General features: G+C 42.1%; 1 protein-coding gene across 14 annotated transcripts in view; it reads left to right on the top strand.

The window, feature by feature from the left end:
- Positions 1-17,629, top strand: part of trpm3 (transient receptor potential cation channel, subfamily M, member 3) — a 147,990-nt gene extending 130,361 nt beyond the window's left edge. For 4 of the 14 annotated variants that reach the window (XM_026187092.1, XM_026187093.1, XM_026187098.1 and 1 more), the window contains 10 exons: positions 2,164-2,331; positions 4,604-4,744; positions 5,937-6,065; positions 6,652-6,903; positions 8,185-8,359; positions 8,820-8,948; positions 10,576-10,726; positions 11,276-11,469; positions 11,625-11,757; positions 12,074-17,629. In XM_026187092.1, coding sequence (XP_026042877.1) covers positions 2,164-2,331; positions 4,604-4,744; positions 5,937-6,065; positions 6,652-6,903; positions 8,185-8,359; positions 8,820-8,948; positions 10,576-10,726; positions 11,276-11,469; positions 11,625-11,757; positions 12,074-13,694 — 3,093 coding nt within the window. In that variant the 3' untranslated portion in view covers positions 13,695-17,629. Of the gene's footprint in view, positions 1-2,163; positions 2,368-4,603; positions 4,745-5,936; positions 6,066-6,651; positions 6,904-8,184; positions 8,360-8,819; positions 8,949-10,575; positions 10,727-11,275; positions 11,470-11,624; positions 11,758-12,073 lie in introns of all 14 variants that reach the window. The other 10 variants (XM_026187091.1, XM_026187090.1, XM_026187095.1 and 7 more) reach the window with 3 other exon arrangements.
- Positions 17,630-19,734: the final 2,105 nt, after the last annotated feature.

Raw genomic sequence — 19,734 nt, 5'->3', positions numbered from 1 at the left:
TCTTGACTATCTCTTATGAGTTATAGGCTGCAGAAGATGTGTGCAAGTGGAAGTGGAGGAAGTCTATAATGAGGACATAATATACAATAATGTAGTTATGTCCTTGTTTCATCTCGTGCACGCTGTGTGCATGTTTATCCTCACTACATACAATTGGCCTGAACCATACGAGTGAAAAATTAACCTAATCCAGAAAGTTCTGTTCACGGGGAATTAAAAAGGTCAAATGAGGAACACCTGAAGGGGCTATGATGAGTCATTGTTCAGGATTTAGAGTGCATGCTGGACTGTGAGGAGTAGGCAGGTCACCACTGGCGGTAAAAAGCTTACGCTATCCACACCTGCCTCTCAGTTTAGCAAAGACTTACTATTACTATTACTTATCAGATGGACAAATCTGAACCTACACCTGGATTGGTTAATACCAGAAAATTATGTAATATCAAATGTTCGTGTTCTCAGTCACTTTGGTCTTCCAGGGTGACCAGCAACACTATTTCATAGCAGATTAACATCTTAAGGTGAGTTTATGTAGGTGAAATGATGTACTGTACTTAAAGATCAACCCAGTCAAGGTTGCTTGTGATGGTGGGAGGAATGGCCATCCAGAGAAAAGAGGTTTATTGGACAATAATAAGCTCGACACTGTCAGTGTGATCAGTGCCGGACTGCTGGCTGAACTTCTGCCACAACTTAATTAGTATAAGCCTTCAAAGCCATCTTTTTAGGTCAGAGGGGACGGGAGAACTGACCTTAATTTAGTCACAAAAAAACCCCTTGAAACAGAGTGCAATGTATTTTACATTGACGCTCGTGCGGTGAACACCCCTTTTAAGTCAAGGAAAAGCTTTTAGTTAAGACTGGTGGTTAAGATTAGAGCAATATTTGCTCATGTGGGTCTCCAAGACATCTGGTGGTAGAGTGATAGGCAGGGAGCTGCTCAGTTCAGAGGTTAGACTTATTTATGCTGAAGAGTTGCACTGGGATTTGCTGAGGCTGAGATCACACTCATTCATACACCGAGCGAGGGGAGTGATGGGTCCGGCTTTCTAGCATCTCAGAGCGAGAGGATACTGCAAGTGCTTTAAGTGTGATTTGGCCTTTGCAGGAGAGCGAGAGAGAGAGAGCGCAAAAGAGAGATAGAGAGAGCCCTACTAAGGCAAACTCACTGGAGCAGTAAGACAGAAGAAAAAGTGGAAAAAACAAACAAACCGAGATGCATCAAGGAGTTTGTGAAATACGGAGAGTATCATTGTTAAAAATGTTGTCATAATCATCCGTGTGCACAGCTTTTGAATGTATTTATATCACAACTGGAAACTGGAAAGATTTCAGTGGACTGTAAGCTGTACACTGCTTTCTTTTTCTTTTTTACTGTGAAGCACTTTGGTTTTAAACATGCTATAGAAACAGACTTTACTTACTTACCTTATACATCAGTAAGTAATGGTGCGGTTGCCTTAAACACCCTCATAAAATCGGGGATACTACCTGCTTTACTGTGATCCTTTTCATATTCTATATTTAATCCATGCTACTCATCTAACCATCTAACTTTACTGACAGCTATTTTGGTAAATTATTGAATCCGTTTTTAATCTTAGCCCTTAACATATTTATGACGAAACAAACAAAAAATAAAAATTCACTCTTAACAAAAAGATAACTCATTACCCTGATTTTCATCTTTTTCTCTTATTCTTTACTTCCCACTGTGATCACGTTTGACTTGCTCTTGCTTGCCTATTAGCTGCTGAAGTGTTTACAGCACAGCTGCCATTTTTTTTAATAGCCGCTCGAGATGCGTGTGTCCCCGTCATCCATCTTGGCAGCACGGGATTCTTGCTGCATGTCCTTGTCTAATGCCTTTATAATTGACCTCCACCGTTAGACTAGCTGTTGTAAATACCACAGCTTTGTCATTCAGCTAAAAGCAGGTCAGGACAGGATTGGGAGGTGTTCGTGAGAGCAAATGCTTTATTATGTGAGGTTCACATGTGTAAAATAGAGCGATTTTGAAGGTTTTTTTGCTCCAGAGTCTTTGTGTCCTAATTTCCATGGCGCCTCTCATGAAATTAGTGCTATAGCATAACACTCTGTGATTTGTCACTTCCAGCTCTTCCTTCCACATCCACTTCCTGTCTCCCTCATTTGATCACACAGGTAATATTAGGGCTGCTGCTCCCACCATCGATCCTGAGTCTGGAATTCAAGAACAAGGACGAGATGTCCTACATGCCCCAGGATCAGGAGGCCTACCTGCAGGAAAAGGAGGAGGAGGAGCCTGAAAAACCAGTGAAGGAGAAGGAGGAGGAAGACATGGAGTTCACAGTAAGATCTTACTGTGAGACGCAGTACAACTCCGTGGTGAGAGAACCCACCTCAGCCCTGCATAGTCAGAATCGATACACATATTCAGACTATGCACACACAAACACACACGCTTTGTTCGATCTTAAAACTGCACCCAACCCTGACACTGTTTCCTTTTGTAAATATCTCTTGTGGGCAAGTTTTTAAACAATGTCGGTGCTGTCCACAATGAGATGACGCTACACACACTCAGACACGGATATATGCACACAGTTCTCCACGCACACATATTTGTTTCCCTATTCTGGCCAACTGGACACTTCCTGCCAAATTGGCCTTTCTGTTTCTCATCGTCTCAGCAAAGACATGATTGTGGAGTTGTAGCGTCTCAGTCTGTCGCCGCTTGTGGGTTCCCTCGTGTATCTTTCTCTTTCCGTCTATCTTCTCCTCTGTTTCTCTCTCACCCACCCCCTTCCCTTCTCTCTCATTCTCAGCCCAGCTCTCTCTTTGCTTCTTTATTACTTTTGCTTTCTATCTTTTTTCCTGCAAATCTCTCCCTCCCTCTTTCCCCCTCGCTCTTTCTCTCCCTCTCTGGTTCTTTCTCTCTTTTTCCCTTTTTCTTCAAGCTCAGGTCTGATTGAGGTACAGTACTGTATGCTAGCCAATTGCTTCCCCTCACTCTCTACCATCAGTGATGGCTTGCTGCAGCATACCACTCAGCATGGCAGCTGCTGAGCATGGGAGGCCCAGGCTTTTGCATTATATAACCATGTCCGCCTGCTGCTGCAGAGCTTAAATCATGCAAAGTCTGAGCACCTTCTCCCAGCTCACAGCAGAAGAGTTGGTCCATCTGCATAGACACAAAAAGTACCGAAGAATTAGAACTCGCTCCATTTCAGTCCAGGTCAGTTCTAGCGACGATGCCAGGATCCAGCTTGTGTGTTCGAATGAAGACTGGAATTTGAAAATCAATTTCAATGCACAAACTGAATCCGTGGCTGTCGCGTGAAGCGGCTGAACTGAAGTTGAATGCCTTCCAGCACCACTGTGCATATTTTCCATCTTGCATTGAGCAAGCCAGCAAGCCAGTGCAAACATTCACGAAACGGGTCTTTTTTTTACACTTGCAGTCCTTGAGGCACTCTGGCGTTAAACAAAGATTCCCCGCTGCTAGAGAATGTACTTGTAAAGAGCCCCTTCCTGTTGCCCTGGCTTCTGACTGCACAAATGCAGCGTCACTTACTTATGAATCACACAAAGATTCATACATATATACACGGACTGCTACACCACAGAGGGAGATTGTATTTTCGTGATATGATGATCAGATGCTTGGCATAGAACACACTGTAATGGATGTAAAAGCCTGTCTGATAGCTAAAATGCATGTTTAGTGCAGTTAAGGCATGGTGTGATTTACACACTGGCGTCTGAATTTGTTCATCCTGAAGGCCCTGTCTGTGTGTGCCTTGGAGAAAACTTTAGCTCTATATGTTTCACATATTTGGGGCATAAAACAAAATAGAAATCCTCTAGTTCTTACTAAAAGTGCTCCTTTTCTTCTAATTTCATAGAGGTGGTTTTTATGACGAGTCTACCTATTCAACGCCCTGGGATGTACACCGACTCCTCATTGCATATTTGAACCATTTAGACCAGCTTTAAAACTTTAAACGTTGCCCAGGTCTGTTACGCTTGTTGACTTAGAATACAATTCCTCTCAGAGGTCTGGTGTTGCTTTGACATTAAGACCATGACCCATAAAAAAGTGGGCTCCGAACCCTCTCTCATGGATAAGGAAATGTGTCACAGATTGAAGTGAGATATCTATGTCTTATCTTTCCTTTTTTCTGTCTTCTTCCTGTCAGTACCTTGTCTCTTTTTTGCCTCCTAATTGTTGTCTGAGACACAATCCATGAGTGTCCATGTCTGCGTAATACTCTGTTACCAGCCTTCCAGCCTTCACCCAAACTCCACCTCAAACACACATTTCACATTTTGGAATGATTGCATTGCTTGTGCTTGCTTCTTTAATTATGATATTAAAACAGTGCTGTAGCCCATAATTTAACCCTCTCCCCCCTTCTCCCTTTTCTCTGTTATTCAACTCTTCCTCCTCCATCCCAAATACTCATCCTCCTATCCATCCTTCCTCTGCATCTCTACCGACTCCTCCTCCCTCACCTTTCCCATCCATCACATTTCCCTCTTCCCACACTCTCTATACTTTAAATCCTCACACCTCTCACTCCTTCCTCCCTCGCTCCATGTGGGGTTTGCATTCGCCCAGGCAATGCTGGGCAAAGTAACCACAGAGACATCCAGAAAGAAGGATGTTGAGGAGGTTCAGAACCGCCACCGCCTTATCCCCATGGGACGCAAGATATACGAGTTCTACAATGCACCAATTGTCAAGTTCTGGTTCCATACGGTCAGTGTCAGTTTCAGCAGCACCACCTACATGCTCTGCTTCCTGTTGCTACTGTCACTGCTTACTGTATTTCTGCAACAGCATCAAAAGCCTCTACTTTCACGCTCCCTCCATTGTCATTAACCTCCCGTTCCAACCTGACATTGCCTGGCTTGACGGTGTGGGAAAGTATAGTATGAAGTAGATCTGGAGGCTGATGGAAGCAGCATTGAGAGAAAAGTATAGGAGGATGAGGGTGGGTAAGGAATTGAATCACACAAGAAGGCTTTTTATTGACAGTGTGAATATTGACTAAAGTTTCTGGGCCATTGCCACTAGGTTAACTACTACAATATATAAATATTAAATTAAGCTTTGGATTTTTCAATTATCTGTTTTAATAGAGCAGCTTACATGTAGAATCTGTAACTGTTTATGTATAGCTTGTGTGGTACAGTATCTGCCTATGAGCGTGTGTGCTTTGTTTGATTCTGGCTCATTTATTATTTTTCCTTACCCTATCTTGGGTTGCCTCAATTTGCTTGCCCAGTGAAAACATCTCTTTAGCACCGGCAGGGATTTCGCTGTTTATTTATGCAGAGAAAATATTTTCACTGCTCTTTGTTTCATCCTGTTTTCCTCTCTCTGGCTATTCGCTCTCCTTCTCTTCTCCACCCCCCACCGTCTTACCCCACTTCTCCTTTCTGCCCTTCAGGTTAAAGAGAAATACTCTGTGGTGCCTTTCAACTATTGCAGATGTGTTCTCTGAGCCAAAATGGAGTTTTTAGTCTTGTTCCCAATTTAGATTTATACCTATGACCTGATGTGTGCTGTCCAGGTTTAATAATTAGCTATTGTGTGAAGCAAATGTGCATGTGTAGAATGAACACCGGTAGAATGCTTGTTTTGCAGATGGAAAAAATATGCGTATAAACCAGAAAGCCAACATGTTTTTTAAAAGATTCAGGAGACACATAATGGAGGTACCTTGACCCCAAATATCTTTTATCAAAGCCTGAAAACTGCATTAATGGGAGTTGCAATGAGGGTCAGGACTTCACTCAATATGTGTTTAATTTGGGCAAACCCCCTTTCACTGAATCTGTTTGCAGAGAGATAATTGATCTTCATTCGTGTAAAGTTTGCTAATGTGTCTGAAGCGCACAAACTCATAACCATGCTGATTTTTCTCTGCTGTTGCATCACTATGCAGATGGCATATGTGGGCTACCTGATGCTGTTCAACTACATTGTCCTGGTCAAGATGGACTTGTGGCCTTCTCCTCAAGAGTGGATTGTTATCGCTTACATCTTCACCAATGGCATAGAGAAGATGAGAGAGGTACAATAGACTATAAATGTAGACCTGTAGTGACCTCTCTAAGCAAGTCTTCCCTACCGGCCAGCCAACTGAAGACCCAAAGTGTCTCCGGCAGCTTATTTAGTGAGTTCAGTGGTGGAGGGCAAAGGCTAATCATGATGTCCATATCATCTAAGTCTCATAGCAAATAGGTAAAATGTACATATATCAGAGAAATAGATGTAAAAGAGTGTTTGGTAGTGGAGATGCAGGCAGGCCACAGAAATGGGAAAACCATGAAAGCAAAAGAGTAAAGTGAATAGAATATAAAGGTATGTGGCCATATTATGTTCATCCTCTGTGGCTTTGTTTTTACTGTAAGTATATGAAATGCATTCATCATTGTGTCAGCTCATTCTGAGCTGTTAGATTCTCCGATAGGTGAACTCATGCTGCCCTCTTATGGTGGTTGTGATAGAGTGCATTTTTCTGTTGTGCTATTTTTGTCACTTTTTAGAGTCACTGTTTATTTTACCCTTTAGCGTCTGTATTTAATTAATGCCATTTTCTGTCATCTCTGCATTACAGCATCCACATTTCTGTTCATTTTCCTCTGATTGCTGTTTAGATCCTGATGTCTGAGCCGGGAAAGTTGTTACAGAAGGTGAAGGTGTGGCTTCAGGAATACTGGAACATCACAGACCTCATGGCCATCCTCATATTCTCTGTCGGCATGGTGCTGCGTCTCCAGGAGCCACCGCTCATGAGTTATGGACGGGTGATTTACTGTGTCAACATCATCTATTGGTACATCCGGCTGCTCGACATCTTCGGCGTCAACAAGTACCTGGGTCCCTATGTGATGATGATCGGCAAGATGGTGAGAAGAGGAAGGGGAAGTCAACTCTGTGTGTTTAGGCATCCCTATTATAATCTGCAGTATTTTTCATATTTTCCTTCCATGATCTGGCCTTCATGCCTATCTGTTTACCCTCTGACTTTGCCCAACATCATCTACAGTATACTGACTGTAACAGCTTACTGAGTTTGATGATTGCAAAGGTTTAATCTGTAAGCGGTAAACAAGCTTCTGTGCCTCTTAACTTTATTGTTTGATCGTAGAGAGTTCAAGATCAGAGCCGATACAGACATGGAGATAAAACAACGGGGGGAGGGGGATCAAAGAGCCAGTTCTGTATCTTTCTGATCCTCGACTGTCCTGGGCATGTCCCTGTTTACCTCTGGACGCAGACTCTTTGATATGAAAATCAGCAGTTAGTTAGAGTTACTTAAATTGACAGTGATTTACTCAAATAATTTGCATACGTGATGAGCAGGTTTGAAGTCAACGTTGTTCACAGGCATAAACAGGGTTTTTTTCTGGCTCTGAACAAGCTCAGGGGACTGACTACACATGCAAGCACTTCCTGTCCACATACAGTAAAAACAAATGAGTGTGTTTCACCTAATTTAATATAAATCTTTTTAGATTTATCTTATTATCTGAGTAATTGAGTCATTTTTTTTAATTACACCGCCATTGCTTTTACTTGGGCTCAGGTTTAACCATCTTTTGGTGCCAAGCACTTATCTATGCAGGCTAATAAAGCTAATAAAGAAATGTAAAAATTGCATTGTAGTTACAGCCAAAAGTATCAACTGTGTTCTTACTAGTTTTGATGCTTTATTCTGCTTATTAGTGTGCCTTGCACTTTTCTTTCTTTTTAGTAATAACAACTTTGGTGACAGCTGTAGCTCCAAGTTTGCTTTAACAGGGTATCTGAATGCAAGATGAGCGACAGTCTGAGTGCATCAAAAAAATGCACAAAAGTGTTCGAAGGATAAATAAGCCCAAAGGGAGAGTGTCCCCTTCAGCCCTGAAAGTGCTCAGAGATTGCTCTAAATTAAATGCATTTAAAATATTGACTTCAGGCTTCGTTCCAAAACAAGTTAAATTAAATTTCAGTTGACCAACTTACACTGGGAAGAATACTAATCAAAAAATGCAAATGCAGACCAACTGATTTTCCTGCAGTGACAGACACGCTCATTACCTATTTCCCCATCCAGTGTCATTATTTTCAAAATATCCTGTCCTCGTTTTCTCTTTCCTTTAACCACTCACCTCTTCCCTTCTCCTCTTCCTCTCTCCCTCTGTCAGATGATCGACATGATGTATTTTGTGATCATCATGTTGGTGGTGCTGATGAGTTTTGGGGTGGCACGTCAGGCCATTCTCAACCCTAACGAAGACCCATCCTGGATGCTAGCCAGGAACATCTTCTTCATGCCTTACTGGATGATCTACGGAGAGGTGTTTGCCGACCAGATTGACCGTAAGTTCAGGGGCGAGAGTGTAAGCTGTTAGACAAAATGCGTTTTTGTAAGGAGGAAGGAGGGAGGAATGACGGAAGCAGTATTACTGAAAACACCAGTCTCAGTATGAAATTAGATTTCATTTTCACTCATTTCTTCACAGCTTGAACTATTACTTGAAGATGTTTATGTGCGCACGCATGTGTGTGAGTGTGTGTGTGTAACACATACATAATAAAACTGTTTTCCTCGGAGACTAATTGCATCTGCAGTCATGTAGAGAGAGTGACATTCTGACTCAATAAATTATAAATAGACTGTGAGAAGTGTGTATGTGGAAATGTCCAGAGAGTGAGAGTGCGTTTTGTGTGCTGCTCCGTTCTTATCTTTTTGTGTGGTAATATTTGGTGGTGTGTACAGAATGTGAGGAGTGGCCCAAAGAGAAGAGATCTGAAATAATGTTTTCATTCTTTGTTTCAGATATGCATAGTAGGAAGGTACAGCAAAGGCTGAATGAAAAACTCTGGCTGGTCGAAAATTACTTACGCACTCATGGAACCTGGCGTAATAATGGTCCATCCCACATTGCCCAATGCAGTCAAAATCCCAGTAAATCTATAGCTATAGAACTTAATTTAACCACATCTACCTCTCCCACCTCTCCTTCATCATCGTCACATTAATGCCATGTCATGCCCACTGCTACCACTAGAGGACCACTTGATACAAAAGTGTGCATGCAGCTCCATGCTCTAAGGCTGAAGTTGCCCTCATGTGTTGGCATCTTGGGTCAGCTACTGAATATCAGCAGTGTTTTCTACAAATAACAGAGCGGATTTTAAAAGAATCCAAAACTCCTGATTCCCTGACACTATCAGTCTTCTCCAGATCTTTTATTGAGACAACTAGTAGCTTGACCTAAGGCCATATCCTGCAAGCAACTTTAGACTCACAAATTTTTGCACTGGCTGGCAAATGGTAATGTTACATGGCAGCAGCACTATTCAAATGTGTCTGGTCTTTGTTTTTGGCAGGCTTTCACATCAGGAGGAAATATCAAAGTTTAAAATTTGATATTCCGTTGATGTTTCTTATCCTCTCGTTGTTATTCGATTTTTAATTCGTCCCATTTGAAGAAGTGACCCTGCCATGACAACTCCATCTGTCACATTAAACCATGTCACCCTCCCCTTACGCCGGCTCAGCTTCTCACCGAAGCAATTGCAACATTGGAGAAATATTTCAGCCGATAAATCCGACATTTAACGTGACTAAGCACTGAGACTCAAAAGCTAATACAACATCACGCAGGAATAAAAACAAAAGCATCCACACATCAGCACCACAACATATTTATTAACCACCTCTCATCATCTATAATCTGTTTTTTCAAGTGGTTCAGTTGTCAGAGTTTTTAAATCCAAATTTTTTGGAAGGTTAAAAAAAATTAAATGGAAAAATTACTTCAGTTCTCTGTCTTTGGGCTGCATTGCGTGAAACAATTGAGCACCAAGCAATGATGAGTATGAGTAGAATGAATCTCAAAAGCAAACAAACCAACAACAAATGCTGAATGTTCCCCAGATAAGCCACAGCAACTGAACCATCACAGATGGAAAAAACATTCTAAATACATCTCAAATGATTCAGAACAGTCAACCATTGCTGAATGAAGCTATGGCTCGCATATGTGACAATATATTTTAAACACGGACGACATGTTTAAATATATTGTAAACGCAAACTGTGGTGACACATGACAAATGTGTTTTTTTTCTGTGTATGTGTGTATTTTGTTATCAGATGCACATCTGTGTACATAAACCCCTACCATTATGATTTCCACTCTCTCCTACCGCCACTTTAAGAAAAGAAGCATAATGATGAATTATGCTTCTTGTTTGTTTGCAAAATAAGGAAAAGTGCATTTTTTTAAAAAAAAAAATATATATATATATTTTGAGGTCTGCTTGTCTCTTTTAGTTGATCGAGTATACATTTGAATGTTTGATAGTTTCTTCAATTTTCTTAGTTTTGCTTTATTTTAACTCTGATTATATACAGCATCGTCTGTTTGTTATCTGTTATTATGTGTCTGCATGTATTTCATTTATTTTTTGTGCAAAACATTCTTCTGAAATATTATTAATGATGAATGGATGTCTTTATCTAAAGATATAGTTTGCCTTCTAGTAACTTGTTCGCTTGTTTGTATTTATTTTGTGGTGATGCGCAGCCCCCTGTGGGCAGAACATCACTACAGAGGACGGTGTGGTGGTGGCTCTGCCTCCGTGCAAGACGGGTGCCTGGATTGTTCCAGCGATCATGGCCTGCTATCTGCTGGTGGCCAACATACTCCTGGTTAACCTGCTCATTGCTGTGTTCAAGTATGTAAAACCCTCCAATAGTTTTAGCTTTTGCACTTTAAGTAGACACCGCAGTGTTTTAGAAATGCAGCGAAGCACAAAACTCAGTTATTTTTGGCTGCATGAAGGCAGAAATTATTTATTCTTGTCCTCTAGCTCTCATAAGAAAGGATGACAAAGATGAGGATTCATCTTAGCAATATTAAATTGTTTTTATTGATGTTTTTTTCCCTCATATTCAAAAAAATGGCATCACATGTAACTTTTATTTGGGCACTGAGGCTGGTAGCTAATTATAGTATCATAATGGGATGGTGGTTTTTCCACATGGACATTATCAGACTAATGGTCGGTTGCTGCTCTTTTATATAATCAATGAAGCAAATGCAGTCGTCCTCTTCTCTGCATTAGTGTTATTACAAAAAAAGCAGACAATATAAGACACAACAGTTAAACTGAAGGTTTAGTCAGATTTTCTCCTCAAAACTCTCTTGATTCGGTTTATTTTAGCTTACAGCAGATGTAATCTTTCTCGGCTTGTATGGCGTCTCTATCTGTGATTGTCTGTAGTAATACATTCTTCGAGGTCAAGTCCATCTCCAACCAGGTGTGGAAATTTCAGCGCTACCAGCTCATTATGACCTTCCATGAACGTCCGGTCCTTCCTCCACCTCTCATCATATTCAGCCACATAACTATGGTCCTCAAGCACCTGTGTTGTCGATGGCGCAAGCATGATGACGATGAAAGGGACTATGGACTGAGTGAGTTGCACACATACAATAACAAGCTTTTTGTAATAGAACTCGTTACATTTATTCCATTTTAGTGCAATAAAAGTGTCTGTTTACGAAAAAAGAAATCTCTTCAGTATTTCTGAATAGTTAGCGTTAACACACTCAATCCCTTTCATCCACAGAGCTTTTCATCACAGAAGACGAACTGAAGAAAGTCCATGATTTTGAGGAGCAGTGTATAGAGGAGTACTTCAGAGAGAAAGATGACAGATTCCACTCATCCAATGATGAGAGAATCAGAGTCACTTCTGAAAGGTCAGACATGGCTGCACTCAAAAGCAGTGTCCGTATTAAAACCATCAAACAATAGAAATATAGAACATATTTCAATACTTATTTCCATTTTTCTTTTTCTGTACAATGGCCAAGAGAGCCCAGCGCACTCTAGCAAAAGAAACTAAGGGCAAAGAGAGAAAAGAAGCTGATCAATCTGATAACACAAAAGTGAATTTAGAATTTCCTTTGGCGTACAGAAATGTGTAGCTAAGAACACACACTGTTTTCGCTTCTCTACTCTACCCCCTCCAGTGCTTTTATGATGTTTTTCTCTCATTTCTGTCTCCTCTGTCAGGGTGGAGAATATGGCGATGCGTTTAGAGGAAGTCAATGAGAGGGAACACTTCATGAAGGCATCACTACAGACTGTTGATATTCGTCTGGCCCAAATGGAAGAGCTAATTGGACGAATTACTGGAGCGCTGGAGCGCATGACTGGTGTCGAGCGCGGGGAGGTCCAAAAAGCACGTTCTCGGACTTCGTCTGACTGCACAGACTCTGCATACATACTCCGCCAGGCTGAGTGCCCTGAAGCCGCATACATTCTCCGTCAAAGCAGCTTTAACAGCACAGAGGGGAACTGCTACCGCCTCCAGGAGGCTCTAGAGGGAACAGCTGAGGGTTCCATGTCTCCTCCTTCGCCCACTGGCATAACAACACGGACCAGAAGTCATTCATTTTATGTTGGAGCTGGTCGTGCTGCTGAACGGGGAAGTAGAGCTGAGCGAGCTGAAAGTTTCTTCAAAGACCGCTCCCTCAGTCTCCACAGAGCCAACAGCTCACAATCTGTGTCCTCAGCTGCCGGCCCCAAGGAGTCTAAGCCCCTCCCACTGGCGACGTTATCGGTCTCCCAGCAGCACCGTCCGTCATCCTGCATTGATATCTATGTCTCAACGTCTGAAGAGGTGGGGCCTGCGGAGGTCTTTCTAGATCCTCTCCGTATGGTCCCACCTCTCCAGAGAGACTCCTCGCTGCAGTCAGATATAATAGAGACGGTGCTGCCTGGAGGCCGGGAGTTCAGCAGTGCTGCCACCAGCGGTTTGGGCGACAGGCACTCGGAGGGCGGTGCAGGCAGCAGCGGAACTGCTGGAGCTATGTTTGATGATAGTGCTGCAGCTGATTTGTCATTATGCTCAGCACATCTCTTACCAGACAGCACTTTACCTCCTTGGGATATGGAACCATCCCCACCTCCCTCAGCAGGGCTGCTCGAACGTTCTAAGAGCAGTCGCTACCTCTCTACCGCAGGCACAGGATTCCTGGATGAGCCTCCTCTGGTCAAGTCACACAGCCTCATGTTCACACCAAGAAGCTGTTATGGTGGGATTGGGGCCGGAGTCCAGGTAAAGGCCGCGGAGTACACCAGCATCACTGACTGCATCGATACACGCTGCGTCTCATCTCCATACACCCCCGCAGAACGCTCGCAGTCACCTGGAGGTTCCACTTCATTCCCCTTTGATAAGCCGTCGGACGTTGGTTCCTCTCATCCAGAGAGAGAGGCAGAGCTTAGTCACACAGAGTCTGATCCTGAGGACCCTGATGACCTGGTTCCACCCCCTGATACCCCTCGGCTAGGGGTCCTAGGTGGCCCCAGTGGGGCCCCTCTCTGCTCCCCCTTCTCCAAGCTGGAGCGAGCAAACAGCTGCTCGTCAGACGACTCCCATCCTTCGCTCACGCTGGCTCCTCCGCACCGGAAGAGCCTGTCGGTGAGTGAGAGGATGGAGAGAGGACCGGGTCTGGGGGCAGACAGGGGGCCTGGGCCTGGGGGGCGGGGTCTGGCAGGAACCAGAAACCCCTTCCTCAGGAGCAAGTCTGGAGCAAGACCTGACACAGCCAAAACTGACAGCCTCTCAATGAGGAAGCTGGCAGCTCCGTCGGCTTTCCGCAGCTTCGATAGACAAAACTACACGTGACAAGGATGTGTAAGTGCACTTGCACACTGTTAGGACCAGAGAGGAGTATTGTGAGGGCCGAGGGCTAAAGTGATAGCAGGGTGAAGTTGCCCTTAGATGCTAATCTGGACGAGATCTAAGGTTGTTTTTTTCCCCCGCATTATATCTCAGATTAGAAAAATGTATTCATAGTCAGTATTGAAGGGCAGCTTTACTCTGAATCATGAATCTGCAGAGAAGGATTGGAGATATAGGGGTCCTACTGTACACCAGTCAAAACAAAGAGCTATGAATCTAGACTAGTTTTTACCTCTTGTAGCTAAGTAACTCTCAGTTTGGTGTTATGGCAATGGAAGGTGTATTCGTACTGTATGTCTTCCACCCACCACCTTTACTTCAAGTAGACATCTTTCACTGTGTTACATCACATATCAGTCACACTAGTCACACACAAAGTATACTGTTACTCCTAGCAGCTTTATATGGTAGACACTGTCAAGTCTGAGAGGCCAAGGGAGAGGAGAAAGAAAGAAATGACACCCACCTCTTTTGCCAACATAGAGTCATTACTACTGCAAAACCTTACCTTCAAATACATTTTCCCTGCTTCATATAATCCTAACTCGCATAAACTCAACCCAGAAAGACACTAACATTTCTGGCCACTTTGTGAAGAGATCAGAAGTCTTTGGACTTCACTGCACTTCAAATTACCTCTAAGTACTCAATCTTTCACATAATAAATAAATATTTCATTTTTGAAGGATACAGTTCTTTCTCTTCTGTTTGTATATTGTAGCATCAGAGAGGAAACGGCTAAAGCACTCATCTTTGCCAGAAACAAAGCAGCATTTGAACACACTGCAGTCAAAAAGTCGGCATGCCACCATGTATCTCCTGCGGCCGTGCTTGAGGCACTGTCCTGAGGCATCATGTAAGGGCGTGAAAGAGAAAGGCGCTCCGCGTATGGTGACATCCTCATGTTTATCCGCGCACACACTTGGTCAGTGAAATCCTACATATCACTTGGAGAGATACCTTAGTTTATACCTGACTCCAGAGAGCTTTTACAAGTGCAATTGCAATAGATGGGGACAAGGGGGCGTTATGAGCCTGTGTGGGAAGCAACGCTTGCTGGGCAAACCTGATGTGAACCTTAGTTGCCCGCACCTGACACCAAAAATCTTTTCACTCCAAGAATCGTAGCTCTCTTGTAGCCCAGCCCTCTTCCTTCAGGTTTCGGCAGTGGCATTATTTTTGAAATGGTTTTTACATCCGCCTGCACCTAACAGATCCGTCCTTCATCTATCCAATAACTGTCATCCATTTGTTTTTCTCCTTTCATTCTTTTTTTTAATTGAATTCAAAGCAGGTCACTGCAAAAAGAGGCTTATTTTAAAAAACACACAAAAAAGCAGTTGCCTAATACTAAAACAAATGTTGAAATAAGCATACAGATCATATTGAAGGACCTTGAATTTATTTCTGATTGATTTATATTTGGAAAAGCTTCGGAATGAGTTGCCAAGTATACACATTCTAGCTGAGATTTATTAAGAAAGGCATGCATTTTAAAGCGGCATGAAGGAGGAAACATAGGGTCATTAATATTAAAAGATGAAAGCCAGATCAGTGTTTTTAAAAAAGTTCTCATTTTTTTTATTGTAAAGAAAGAAGTCTGAAAAAGAAGATGTCTTTTTCCGATAGCTTTGTAAAGACAAAATAGCTTCAATCAATAGAATTCTTACTGATTTTTAATGTTTGTTTTTATATTTTCTCACTCTTATGATTCAGTTTTAATCATGTTGCTCTTCTTTTGAGATTGATTCTATTTATTGACATTTTCTTGCTCCTTATTGATAATTGCAGTAAATGCCTGTTTGAATTACAAAAATCAATATTTATATCTTCTCAGTGATATTTTTGTCGAGTATTTTCTAATTAAGCTTTTCAATTTAATAAAAGATGACCATCTACATGCACTAAATGACGATGTATTATATTATTTATTAAATATATAGACTTGTCTGATATAATGTACATTTCGATCATATTTAAAGTATTTAAAGTAGTTTTTATTGTATGTTTTATCAACCAGCTTATGAGAATTTTCTAATGTTGACAAGGCAATACATAGTTGCCAGTATACCAAACTTAGGGTGCCTTTTGGGCATGGATGGAGTATGTGGGGACTGAAGTGATTCATAAATCTGTGAATTTCCTCTTTTCATCTTTGTCTTCTGTTGTGAAGAGGCCAAAAAATCAGTGGTTATGTTCTCACAGACATTTGTTGTTCTCTTTGGACACATCTGATGTACAGAGTGGGGGAATTGTTGTTATCTGTAAACTGTATCATTGCTTGTATGGGTATTTATTTGAATTTCTTCACCAGAACACATAAAAGATCTCACTGACAACAATAGCTTTGGAGGACAAAAAAACAAACAAACCTGCGCACGAAAACGAGGGTGAGGATGTGATATAAACAGTAGGTGTCATTGCAGTAACTGGTCTTTCTTGCTCGAATTGGATTAAATCATGTGGTACTACCCAAATCTAATGATCCAGGACTGTTAAAAGCCCCCAGGTGATGTCTCTTAATTTGCGAGCTACAAAAGACATTAAACAACTGTGGTCCTGGGCAAAGCGCCACACCACGTGACCAGTTACTTTTCTAGGTAGAATCTGGAGATTGTCCCTTTAACTTTGTAATCACAACAGAAGTTGCAGTTAACCCCAATTGTGTGCAGTGGCTGGATGGCAAACCTAAAAGATGAGAGTTTTAATTTCCTCAACACATATGTAAGTCATAGCATAGTTTAAAGATGAAGGTCAGTGCTCAGGGACAACATTACCCCAGTGATGCAAGATGGAAAGTTAATCGTTGAAAGAAAGAAAGAAAGAGTCCAGTATAATCACTGTGCTTAATGAGTCTAACCCAGAATCTTTTTGATCATAGAAAAACTATATATTTTTGTGTTTAGGTGTTCAGAAATGGCAATACAATGCATGAATGTCTTCATACCTGATCAACTTGTTCTACCACAAAAGTTGAAAACACCAACAGTACAAACAAAAGTGAGGAATGTCTTTGCAGTCATGCTTAGTTGACTCTTGCATTTTGAACCAAACCAAACTCTGTCTAACCAAATGGAAACACGCTGAGTCACAGCTGTTGCAGACGGGATTAACTAGGCAGAGGTCACCTCAGTCGTTGCAGGGCCAGTCAGAAAACAAAATGACCGCGTTGGAATGAAAGTTTATGCCCTGCTATTTGACCTTACATTCTCTTTTATTCTTTTCAAAGTTCCTTATCCTCATATACGAGAGAGCATACAAGTCCGAAGCATGTAGAAACTTGTTAAGGTTTGTACATGATTGTGTTTGCGATATGCTGACGAGACTGTTGTGGAAGGTACTGACAGGAGGCATGCGTGTGTGCGTATGTTTGTACGTGCGTTTAATTAAACTGCGTGTGAATCAGAAGTGTAGATGACACTAATAACTGGGAGGCATGCCAACACAACACAACCCAACAGAATCTTAATGTACAGTATTTTTTAAATATTTTACTACACTGTCTCTTAAAGTTTTGGGGAATCATGAGCATATGTGATAATAATAATCAACAGATTTGCTTCCCTCCTATGAAACCTGTGACTCGTAAGCTTTAGAGTATCACGCACATGTTTTTTCTGCAATAACTTCTGATGTTGTTCGACTAAAAGGGACTTATCCCTCTACTGGTCACACTTTATTTAATGTCCTTTAAATGCATGCAGTTCTTCCACTCAGAGTGTACAGAGATGATGTGTAATGATGACTGAGAGAAAGATAGAGAGAGATTATAATATGAAATTAAAGTAGTGAGTATTTGGATGCAAATACAAATCTGTATTCTTCAATGTGAATAGGATCATGTCTGGCATGCATTGTTAAATAAACAATTAAATAGATTTGTGTCTTGTCTGTTTTTAATTCATGTGGATACTCAAGCAATGAATGACAGCACACTGAGTGCCCTCACCACTACCAGCTGCTTTGGATGGTTTAACACAGGTATTTAAATGCATCCATCTGCACTGCTCCTTGCATCTTCACCATTAACACCCACCTTCCTCTTGCCTACCTGTGTCTTGCTTCTACTGACTTTCTCCCCTCTTCAGAAAAGAAGAATGAAAGTTCCTACACTCGCTACACATTATAACACCCCAATATCTGATTGGGACAATGATTTAAACTCTGAAGTTAAACGGCTACAGGTACATCAGCATCTTTGACTCCCTTATGATGTATCTCACCTCAATTTTATTTATATGGCACTAAATCACAACAGCGGTCACCTCAAGGAGCTTGCCCACTGCGCAAAGTGACATCGGCGTGACAAGTGATGGATCAATATAGACATGATCTGCACGTCTATCCGACATCCAGTGTTTGGTGGGCGATATTGTAAAGACTTACAGTAGTAGAGTGAGAAAAGCAGCTCAGGTTACCCTTAACCCTCTTAAGGGAACCCAGGCTTCAGGATCCAGCCCTAACTAAGCCTTGTCAAAAGGAAAGTTTTAAGTGTAACCTTAAAAACAGAGTGTCTGTCTCCTGAATCCAAACTGGGAGTTGGTCCCACAGAAGAATACCTTGAAAGCTTCTAGTTTTAAGCAGAATCGAATAAAAAAACAAAAACAAACAAAAAGTCTTTGTAGGATACATAAGGCAACAAAGGCTCATAAGGCACTGGAGCACATCAAGCTGTTCTGCAGATATGGCAACAAACCCCTGCATTGACTGTCCTTTGTAAAACTTCTTACACTGCCATAAAAACACAGCCTGGAACTGGTCCCAGAGTATAAATGGTTTTCACACGCTTTCTTCAGCTGTAATAGAAATTCTTCAGTAATCAGCTGAGTACTGAGTACTTGAATATATTTATGTCATATTGGCCAGGGCCTGCATGACACCTGTGGTTTATACAAACGTGGTTTTACATATTAACGTGAAGGTTTTACACTCCCTGCCGTGCCCGCGCTGTGCCTGTAGTCCGCCGGGCTGTGAGTGTTTGGAAACCGGGGAGGGGCGGGGTAGCCTATATTAGCACAAGGGAGAGGGCCAGCAGTGGTGCGTCAGCTCATACTCCGCACGTGGAAGAGAACATTTTGTACTGAGATTATGCGCGCGCCCTCCTCCTCCTCCTCCACCACCTCTCGGTTACATGACACGCACGCGCTCACACGCTTTAAAAAAAACAACCTTTGCCGCAATCGCCGTACAAGACACCACAACAACATGACCCAGATGCACCGTGCACTATTGAACTCTTTGCACGTTAGTGCGAGGAGGAAGCGGGGAGCAGCAACTGCGGCAGCCGAGGAAGCGCCTCCTCTTCCCCAGAAATGTTTACAGCTCTGCTGCAGGAGGAGTGGGAGGGTGGCTGCAGAGACTACACTCATCTGCCCAAGACCCTAGTTTCAACCAGATTTTTGTTCCTGGAAATCTGGGGGTTCTGCTGGAGCAAAATGGGGCGGAGTTCCAGCATGGGGCGATCGTGGAAAAAGAGCAAGAAGTCCTTGTACAGTTTTATTCTGTGATGCAGAAAATAGAACTTATTGTTATGTTATTTCTGTGCAGTTGGCTTGAATCCTACTCCCTCATAATCCTTGTTTTTCATATTGATTCAACACAAGACATATGAATCTATATGAGCTATATCTATATATATATATATCCATGCAGCAGAGGGGCAGTAAGCTTCGTCTGAATTATGCATTTGTGTTGTTTGTCACCAGGCAAAGTTCAAACCCATATTTTGAGAACACCGAGTCCTGTCCTATAAAAACGAAGGGCCATACCTCTCTGTGGGTAAACAGAAAAACAAAACCAAGGAAGAACATGTGTCCAGCTATTGACTACAAAGTTCACGTCAGGGAGAACTGTCAAGAGCTCACATTGCTCAATCCCTGCAGCCCCTAAGCTGAGGATTTTCTAGGAACTCTGACCAGAAGTGAACCACCCCCTGCACTTTTTAACTAAAGGGGTCTTATTTCACTTAAGTGGGCTGGCAGTA

The sequence above is a fragment of the Astatotilapia calliptera genome, chromosome 12 (genome assembly GCF_900246225.1).
Source record: "Astatotilapia calliptera chromosome 12, fAstCal1.2, whole genome shotgun sequence".
NCBI lineage: Eukaryota > Metazoa > Chordata > Actinopteri > Cichliformes > Cichlidae > Astatotilapia > Astatotilapia calliptera.
This window is presented reverse-complemented; position numbering and strand designations above follow the sequence as displayed.